This window comes from Nematostella vectensis, chromosome 3, assembly GCF_932526225.1.
Source record: "Nematostella vectensis chromosome 3, jaNemVect1.1, whole genome shotgun sequence".
Classification (NCBI taxonomy): domain Eukaryota; kingdom Metazoa; phylum Cnidaria; class Anthozoa; order Actiniaria; family Edwardsiidae; genus Nematostella; species Nematostella vectensis.
The window spans coordinates 3,124,075-3,133,887 of record NC_064036.1 but is presented as its reverse complement, the minus strand read 5'-3'; the positions used below and the strand labels follow the sequence as shown (position 1 = coordinate 3,133,887).

Sequence of the window (9,813 nt, the reverse complement as noted above, 5' to 3'; positions counted from 1 at the left end):
ATATATATGAATGCAATACATGGCTGTTGTCACAGGCCGTACAATATCTTTCACGGGGAGTTCCTGCATTCATACATCCGTCACACAGTCTCCGTCAATCAAGACATCCGTCACGCAGTCTTCGTCAATCAATACATCCGTCACGCATGTTCCGTCAATCAAGACATCCGTCACCCATCTTCCGTCAATCAAGACATCCGTCACGCAATCTCCGTCAATCAAGACATCCGTCACGCATGTTCCGTCAATCAAGACATCCGTCACGCATGTTCCGTCAATCAAGACATCCGTAACCCAGGTTCCGTCAATCAAGACATCCGTCACGTAGTCTTCGTCAATCAAGACATCCGTCACGCAGTTTCCGTCAATCAAGACATCCGTCACGCAGTTTCCGTCAATCAAGACATCCGTCACGCAGTCTTCGTCAATCAAGACAGCCGTCACGCATGTTCCGTCAATCAAGACATCCGTCACGCAGTCTCCGTCAATAAAGACATCCGTCACGCATATTCCGTCAATCAAGACATCCGTCACGCAGTCTCCGTCAATCAAGACATCCATCACGCATGTTCCGTCAATCAAGACATTCGTCACGCAATTTCCGTCAATCAAGACATCCATCACCCATGTTCCGTCAATCAAGACATTCGTCATCCAGGTTCCGTCAATCAAAAAAACATTCGTCACCCAGGTTCCGTCAATCAAGACATTCGTCACGCAGTCTCCATCAATCAAGACATCTGTCACGCAGGTTCCGTCAATCAAGACATCCGTCACGCAGTCTTCGTCAATCAAAACATCAATCACGCATGTTCTGTCAATAAAGACATCCGTCACGCAGTTTCCGTCAATCAAGACATCCGTCACCCAGGTTCCGTCAATCAAGACATCCGTCACCCAGGTTCCGTCAATCAAGTCATTTGTCACGCAGTTTCGGTCAATCAAAACATTAGTCACCCAGGTTCCGTCAATCAAGACATTAGTCACCCAGGTTCCGTCAATCAAGACATCCGTCACGCATGTTCCGTCAATCAAGACATCCGTCACCCAGGTTCCGTCAGGCAAGACATCCGTCACCCAGGTTCCGTCAGGCAAGACACGTCATGCAGTCTCTTTCAAGCAAGACATCCCTGACGCGGTCCCCATACCACTATACATCCGCCACGCATCATCTCAGCCACTAGAAATCCGTCATGAAGCCTACGTATTACTAGACATCCGTGACGCGGTATTAGCAAAACTAGCATCCGTGGTTCGTATGACATCCGTCAAGCGGTATCCATACCACTTTACATCCGTTACGCGATATCCGCATAATTGCACATCCGTCAGGCAGCATCCATACACCTGGAAATCCGTCACGCAATATCCACACAACTGGACATTCATTACTCGGTATCCCAACAACTGGACATCGGAGACACGGTATCCATTCCACTCGACATCCGTCACGCAATATCCACACAACTGGACATTCATACTCGGTATCCCAAGAACTGGACATCGGAAACACGGTATCCATTCCACCTAACATCCGTCACGCGATATCCGCACAACTGGACATCCGCCACGTGATGTCCGAACAACTAGACGTCCGTCACGCAGTCGTGGATATCCTTCACGCGGTATCCATACCACTAAACATCCGTCACGCGATATCCGCACAACTGGACATCCGCCACGTGATGTCCGAACCACTAGACGTCCGTCACGCAGTCGTGGATATCCTTCACGCGGTATCCATACCACTAAACATCCGTCACGCGATATCCGAACTACTGGGCATTCGTCGCGTGATGCCCGCACAACAAGACATCCATCCCGCGGTATCCCCACCACTAGACATCCGTCAGCAGTCTGTGAAATTCCGTCACACAGTCTAAAACTACTAAACATCGGTCACGAAGCTGCTACAAGTGTCCTGCCGCTCGAGTGTAGGTCTGGAGTTTGGCTTGGGCGGTTCCTGTATGTGGTGCTCGTTGCGCCCAGTCAGACAGTTCCGAATTCGTTCAAGTTCACGACGCTGCCATATTCGAGCCTGCATGGAATCAGGGTCCTCGCCTTCTTCTGTATTCACCACACCCTCCGCCTGATCGGGCTGGAAGAGTAAAAAGGTTATCATTAAAGAGCAGACACGCCTTTGTATATGTTTTTATACATATTGGAAGAAAATTTTGTGAATAAATCTCAAAATGACCATCTTAAGATGTATATCGATTTCAATAACAAGTATCGCAATAACTTCCCACATGGATGTAGTAATAGATGCTTTCTCACACTTGGTAATTTCCTAAGATCATACAATGGCTGCTAACAGAGACAGGCGCTTAGCAGCCGGGGTTTGACATGCCATAAAAGTACACCAGAAAAAAAATCAAGACTTTTTAACGATATATTCCGTCCTAGAATCAAACTTAGCCGTTTTACCTCAGAAGCGCACTCTATAACACCAAGTTTACACGGCTATTTCAGTGGCGCACCAATGAACTACCTACCTGTGATGTTCTTCGGCCCCTATGATAACCCACAGTCTGGTTAGAGTTGGTCCCGAATGAGTAAACAAACCCCTCCTCTTCAGGGAAGAGCCCGTGGTAGGCGGGGGGCGGTTCCTCTTCATCCGAGTCTGGGTCCCCAAGCAACCGGCACACCTCACGGTGAAGATGTGGCGTGTCCGCATAGGTTCTGTCGGTGTTCATGGTCTCACTGCTCTTGGGCGCGGCCGGGAATAGGTCGGGAGATGCCATTACTAGAAAAACAAGACAAGGCCAGAATAAGAACTCGTTTACAAAGTCTTTGCTAAGCAACTAGCAAACCTTGACAAAGCGCTGGCTTTCGAACGTGTACAGAGCGACCGATGATTTTTAAACCCCCTCCTAACAACAGTACTAAAATTGTTAGTGTCTTCATTCCCCTGCCATTAAGAGGAATTCCGTTTTTTTACGCAATGTAATGAAATATCTTTGTATGGAATGCGTTGCTTCAATTTTTTTAATGTATATTGTATAATCTACGTTGCGTGCCGTGTGTTACATGACGTTTATGTTTCGCCGGCCGAGTTATGCGTGAGATCAGTGTAGTTACGTGTGTTACGTGGCATTGTGTGACGAATGTTTCGTGACCCTATGTGTCATGTGTAGAGAGCGATGCGTGAGACCATAGTAGTGACGTGTGTTACGTCGCATTGTGAGACGCATGTTGCGTGACGCTCTGTGTCATGTGTAGAGAGCGATGCGTGAGACCATAGTAGCGACGTGTGTTACGTGGCATTGTGTGCAAACGTTGCGTGACGGTCTGTGTCATGTGTAGAGAGCGATGCGTGAGCTCATACCAATGTCGTAGGAAGGAGGAGCGTTCGCCTGGTGCACGTCGAACGAGAGCGTGCTGGCGGCGTCACAGCGACGGCTTTGTTCTCTGCGCATGCGTATCTTGCGTGCGTGAAACACGGCAAGGACACTCAGCACAATAAAAATGATCCCGCATGTAGTCCCGATCATGATTCCCGTAAACTGACTTCGACTGTTGTCTTCTTCATCTGCTAGAGAACAAGCACATATAGTAATCACTTAGCAAAAAGGGAGATATTACGGGATCTGCATATTTATTTCAAAATTATGTAGTCAGTGCAATGTCATTTGTCAATCAATTGTGAAATGGCAATTGTGAAATGGCTGAATGTAGGAAAAGGTGGATACCTTCTGCGATTAAATTAATTATCATCTTTATTCTTACTAATAATTATGTACCCATAAGCAGTGATTGGTCATATAACTGCCATTTGCCATTCGCCATTTGCCCTGGTAACGTTTATTGAAATAGGTGTATATTTAACAACGTAGCGCCGAGTTGGCTATTTGACTCATAGAAAATGAGAACGAGTAGTCTAATGTTTTAGTACAAATCCACTCACATACTACCTTCAAATAAATGACGATTTTAAGGATTCTTGGTAATAAATAACCGATTTTGTCGCGAAAAGCAACGGCTATTTCGCTACTCACTATCTACACATTAGATAGTGAGTACGGGAGCCAATCAAATTGCGAGATTCGTGTAGTATGTGAGTGGATTTACACTAATATTCTTATACCGCTTGAAGTTTGTTATTTGCTGCATTTCTGTGAAATAGGCCACTACGAACGTGCCGGCCACTACGAACGTGCCACTAAGTAATATGTTGGTATACCTTTTTAATAATTACCATGGTCGCAATTGCCACAGACACGGGAATGCAGCAGATTTAGTAGCTTGAGAAACAATTAATTTACCTGATGGACAACCATTGCTTTTTACCTGATTTGGGGTCGAACTCTGAATAAATAGCCTCAAATCCCCTTCCTGCATAGTCCTTATCAGATGTGAACACTACTCTCAGCTTGTTACTGACAGATCGAAGCACGGGAGGGATGTCTTTTCCGCAGTACCTCCCCTTGATGGGAGCCCAGCTCGCTAAGCCATCAAATATCTCTACATAGTCTTGGCATTCCATTGAATCACCCTGGATATCGAAGTCGCTATTGAAAACAATGGTTAGTTCCCTAAGCAGGAAGTAAAAACAAATAAAGGGAGTGTTATCACTCCTCCTATTGTTGGTAGACGCAATAACACAGTGCTACTAAGCGGTACAGATGATAATCCAGAATCAATCCATGTCAGGCCAACTGAGGCTCTAGTTAGTATCCAACCCTCGTTGCCATAATATATAGCTGTTATAATGACTTTTAATCATTTCTTTGTTTTCAGTTTCGTTGAGTTTTGCTTATGTCCGTAATATCGGGGCGTTGGTGAGTTTTGTGTTAGTGAGTTTTTTATTTTGTAAAATCAAGTTCTCTGTACTTCAGTTTCATAGAAGTTATCAAAAACTTTTATAGTGTTTTTTTTTTTCATCTTTATGTAATAACAAGTTGTCTATAATAGTCTTTGTATTCAGTTTCGTAGTTTTTCTCCTGTCCATAATAACAAGTTGTCTGTAATAGTGGGGTATCAGCAAGTTAAAGATGACTGTATGAGGTATGACATTTTTGCTCCACTTTTTCATGATAACCGTCTCTCCCTTAACCATGGATAAATCATTGCAGAAATAAAGAATGTCTTACCGGAAACGAAATGATATCTTGAATCCAGAGCTCACATGGATTTTCCAGACACATCTTATAAGGTGGGGGTACTGGTCTGGGTAACCAGGACTAACAAATGCTCCATGAGGTGTAGTCATTATCATGTCTGAATTACAGTAATCTGCACACAAAATATATATATAATACAAATATTGAGCCATTGAGTTCAATTTGTCTTAATACTGTAGACAGTGATTAAAGAATACACAATTCATTACACTGATGCTCAGGGTAATCTGTATATACGATATAGTCAATGCTGGAATATCAATTATCCTAGAAACACGCCAAAATACATATTTGTCTAGACATTCATGGATAACCACCACATCCCAGTTTGATAACTCTGCTTTATTGACATCCTTAGAATTGCTGTCAAGCATGTCTTTTGCTCCTCCCCTTATTTATAAACCCTTACCAATCAGAGCCCATCTCTAATCACAAAACAACAATGATGGTATTGTCTTATCATGCAAAAAAATCAAACAATGGTGACATACTTCCTAGTATAGACGGCCTCTTGTCAATCATGGCATACTTTGCACTGAAGTGATTTCCTGAGACAATCCTGCTTTCTGTACTTTGAAGTGTGACTCTGATGTAAGGTTCCGTGGAAAACACTGGGTATGGTCGCGTGTGACCACAGAAAATGCCTAAAAGCTGTGATGAGCTACAAAAGAAAACAAACATTTTATACAAACATTCTGCGTAACATAGTTATAAATACTGATTGTTTGTTTTTAAGATTATGTAGTTTTCTCTAAAACACAGTATATGGCGGCAGCTGGAAATATGAATGCTGGCATATAGGAACAAGGAAGTACTGAAATGCTCTTAAACATCCTGTATTTTCTTGCAAAATTTTCATGTGATGTGATCCTAAACTAATGTTCATGAAATGGGATAGAATAGATAGAGGATAAATAAAGGACACATTATGAAAAAACAAAAAGGTAAAATAATTTGTAATTTCCTGACAAAAAAAAATCACCTGAATCTTCCATCCTGGATGCGAAGTGAGTCATCTTTACAGTCAGCACCATTTCCACGTATTTTGAACTCTTCCACAAATTTTAGCTCTATTCTATTTCGAGGCACTGCAATGATCCAGATACATTCTGGTTGCTCAGCAGGGAGGGCCTCTACGGTGGTCAATTTTCCTGAATTTTGGTCTTTTAATACCTTATTACAAGACTCTGAGAGGAAAAGAAAACATGTTAGCTGACAGGCAAATATCAAAACATTTTTTACCCCATCTCCCACATCAAGAGCAAAATCACCATCACTAACCAGTCACTATGCAACCATCAACCAAATAGTTATAACCAACACTCAAAATACCAGCCTTCACAATGTATCTATGTATATGTGATACCAGGGTGGCATACAGTAAAGGTGGGATAGGGTTATTTTTTGCTTTTTTTTGGAAGTTGTCAACTCATCTAAGGGGGGTATAAAAGCCTTCCTATTAAGAATCATCTAGCACCTTGTAGGCAAAAACAAAAACCACTCCTAGTCCCTTACCCCTCAAGGCCCAAGCTAAGGGTGGAAACAGGGGTACCCCCTCCGTAGTCTTTTCCTGGTAAGGAATTGTCAAATCTTAAACTTTAATTCACATAATGATACAGTATCTACTGTATAACTGTGCAAATCATGGTTACCTCCCCCTTGTACCAATATTGTGCTTACTTGAGGTATGTGTTGTCCTCAGAAAAAACTTATTCTTGCTTCCACCAGCAGAGTTGAACTTGATAATAACACAGGAACCAGTTGAAACCCACAAGTATCTCTGCTCACTCTGGAAACGTGTGGAACAAATCTTTTCTACAAGAAAGCGATCAGCCCCACATCCATCCCAAATCTCCAGATAGCCCTGGGTACACTCCCACTCAACGCCGCCCACATTTATCTCCATTGACTGGATGGCAACATGCTTTCCATTAGGGGCACTGATTTGCCAAGAGCATGTTCTACTAAGTGGTGAGGCATTGGGGAAGTCTGGAGAATAAAGGTCTTCAGATGTGCTGTTTATGAGCTCATGGCAGGCTAGGGAAAAAGGAAAAAATTAATAATTAGCATATAGCATTATAGTGTTCATAAGGTTTTAATAGAAATATGAAGGTTTAGATTGCCTGAGTGGTGTTAACTGAACCTTTTTCCAGGCATGAATAAAAATTGGAGTTTTAGACATCAACCCAGTGGTATTACTTATTTAAGGGAATATAGATTACCCTTTATTATACAGCTATGTTTGGTGCTATGTGTGCCCTCCTTCAGGGTCCTAACAGGCCCATAAATATGCGGCAGGGGAAGGAGGCACAAAACAGAGACATTAAAAATACTAGGGGGCCATACAGGAAATTATGAAGCCTTGATTTTTTTAATCATTTTATGTCCCACTAAGCTCTTGGGTCATAAACAATGAAACTGTTAATAGGTTACCATATGTCCTGTGTACTCAGCCAATTAAAAACACATAGATAAATAATGAAAAAAAAAACCCACAATCATTAACTTATTGTTGATCAGTGTTATGGAGTTACCCTAATATAATAGAAAGACTTACTTTTCTGTCTTGCAGGTTTGGTTGATGGAGCTAAACCTGTTACTGTATTCAAAACAGCAGATAGAATAACTGAAACAAGCAGCAGTTGAGACAAGGTTAAAAGGTAATCATGTGATGCTCTTCAAATAGCCAAAACATTCAGAAATCTAGTGAATTCTCCAAGGTTACTTTAGCAAAATGAAGAACTGCACATTAGAAACTCGTAAAAACGCTAGAGTCAAAGTACAAGGTAACCAAAATAAAGGCACCCCTTGTAAAATATAATTATTATTAGTGGCAAGAACATATGAATTATACTGAGGTTCAAAGAGCAATTAGTGCAGTCTTTCATAACAAATCTATCCCTTGCATTGTTTTAAGAATAATGCTATAAAATTGATGCAATTCAGGTACTTTCCAAAGGTTAGGTCAGGGAAGTATTTTAAATATAAGTAACAGCTTACAAGCTTTGGACATATCCTGTCCCTCAGAGAGGCAGGGGGCAACATAACACAAGGATCAAGGATGCTAAAAAATGTAAGAGGTATGAGACGAATAATTCTTTGGTGTAAAATATATATCATTTACTATCCTAAGTAGAATGGTCTATATCCATCGAAAAATCAATTTTTTTTTTTTTTTGCATTTTGCTGCGCTTTTCTTTACACTCTCCCGACTAAACTCTTTCTTTATGTAGCAGATAACATTCCAGGAAAAGAAGACAAAAATACTTAATAGTAATTTAATCAAGATCTTTGCATAGTCACAAATTATAAAAACGCATTCATAGAACGGTCAGAAATATACTAAATATACTAATGTTTAACGGTGATTAACCAAAACATGCGCCTTCGGTCGTATCGGTGTTTCTTTTAGATTGGCGTGCGCATATTGTTTTGAATGGTGAAATGGTATTTACGAAACGAAACCATCCATAATTAGCACAGATAAGGATTATAGGCAAAATTATATCATAACACTATCATATCTGAAGCTATTTTTTGTTCGTGTTCGTCAACAACAAATAAATCAGCTATGCTCTTCGTAGAAAACAACGAAATTGACATTACTACTAAACAATTAGTAAATCGACTTACGAAAGCTCGTATTAGTGACTTAAGCAACGACACATAAACTGGCTACAATGATGTACTAATATAAAACTGTATATACTTACTCGGTATCACAAGGGCAAACAGTCGATTATGACTGTAATAGATTCTGGAATTTAAGAAGAGTAACATCATCTATCGGAGAGCAAGATGTCGAGCTGCTACGCCAAGAAGATATGCACTCTCCTTGCTCCAAATCGTCCTAATATAAGACGGAGCAGAAAAAGTCTTAGAAGGCTCTAGATTCAGTGTACTTATGCTCCAGTAGAGAATCTTTGCGGTGCAATTTGTGCTTGGATTTTTAACACCGAATCTCTGCTATCGGTCTGTCATTGTCGTATGTAATATGCTAATTAGTTTACAAGTCACGTTCCATTCATGCACTATCGAAAGCGCATGCGCTAACAATGCCTTAGGAAAAGAAGAACCAGAATGTCATTGCCCTCTCAAGCAAAACTGCACGAAAACAGAAGAAATATCTTGATATAATTTTAAAAGATGCGCAAACTTCAGTGCATGCGAACGCTGGAAGCATTGCGAAAGATGAGCACTTCCCTGGGAGCGCATCTGAATTCGGATGAAAATTAGTATACTTAAGATACGACTTTTGTTTCGTGTCTGAAAACACGACCGTGCGCGTCCCGTGATAGAATCCTGTGCTCACTATTGTAATAAAAACATAACCTCATTGAGCTCCTAGTCTAGTTAGTCACGTCTGAAGTTTTTCGCACGCTGTTTTTGGCTCATTACTTGAGCAGACGAATGGCCCTCCCCTTCTAAAGACCCGTTCTTTAGTAGTATCGATAAGAGCTATTGTGTCGCTTTGGCCGGCTTATAGCTCCGGCAGAAATAATCAGGGATGAGCTTATAACCCTCATGTGATTCAAGTACTAACAGCACTTCCTGAATTATTTTTCATCACGAAATGAACGAAAACCTAGTTCTCATTAAAAGGGTTAGTAATAAAAGGGTTAGAGTTCGAGGTATAAAAACGGCTTGGGTAGGGGAGGGGATATATAATATGGTACTGTGTGACCGGGTG

The 9,813-nt window shown here is 41.4% G+C and overlaps 1 protein-coding gene across 2 annotated transcripts; it reads right to left on the bottom strand.

The window, feature by feature from the left end:
- Positions 1-1,499: 1,499 nt before the first annotated feature.
- On the bottom strand, positions 1,500-9,390 carry LOC5507774 (bone morphogenetic protein 1). Of its 2 annotated transcripts, none has more exons than XM_048725060.1 (10): positions 8,837-9,390; positions 7,681-7,749; positions 6,804-7,160; positions 6,106-6,310; positions 5,615-5,784; positions 5,094-5,235; positions 4,291-4,511; positions 3,329-3,535; positions 2,496-2,746; positions 1,500-2,098 (listed from the first exon to the last, which is right to left on the bottom strand). In XM_048725060.1, exons 1-10 carry the CDS (start codon positions 8,904-8,906, stop codon positions 1,889-1,891), a joined length of 1,902 nt encoding a protein of 633 aa, XP_048581017.1. In that variant the 5' UTR covers positions 8,907-9,390; the 3' UTR covers positions 1,500-1,888. The 2 variants fall into 2 exon arrangements, with proteins under 2 accessions (XP_048581017.1, XP_048581018.1); XM_048725061.1 differs by having other exon boundaries at positions 3,329-3,532; positions 8,837-9,387.
- Positions 9,391-9,813: the final 423 nt, after the last annotated feature.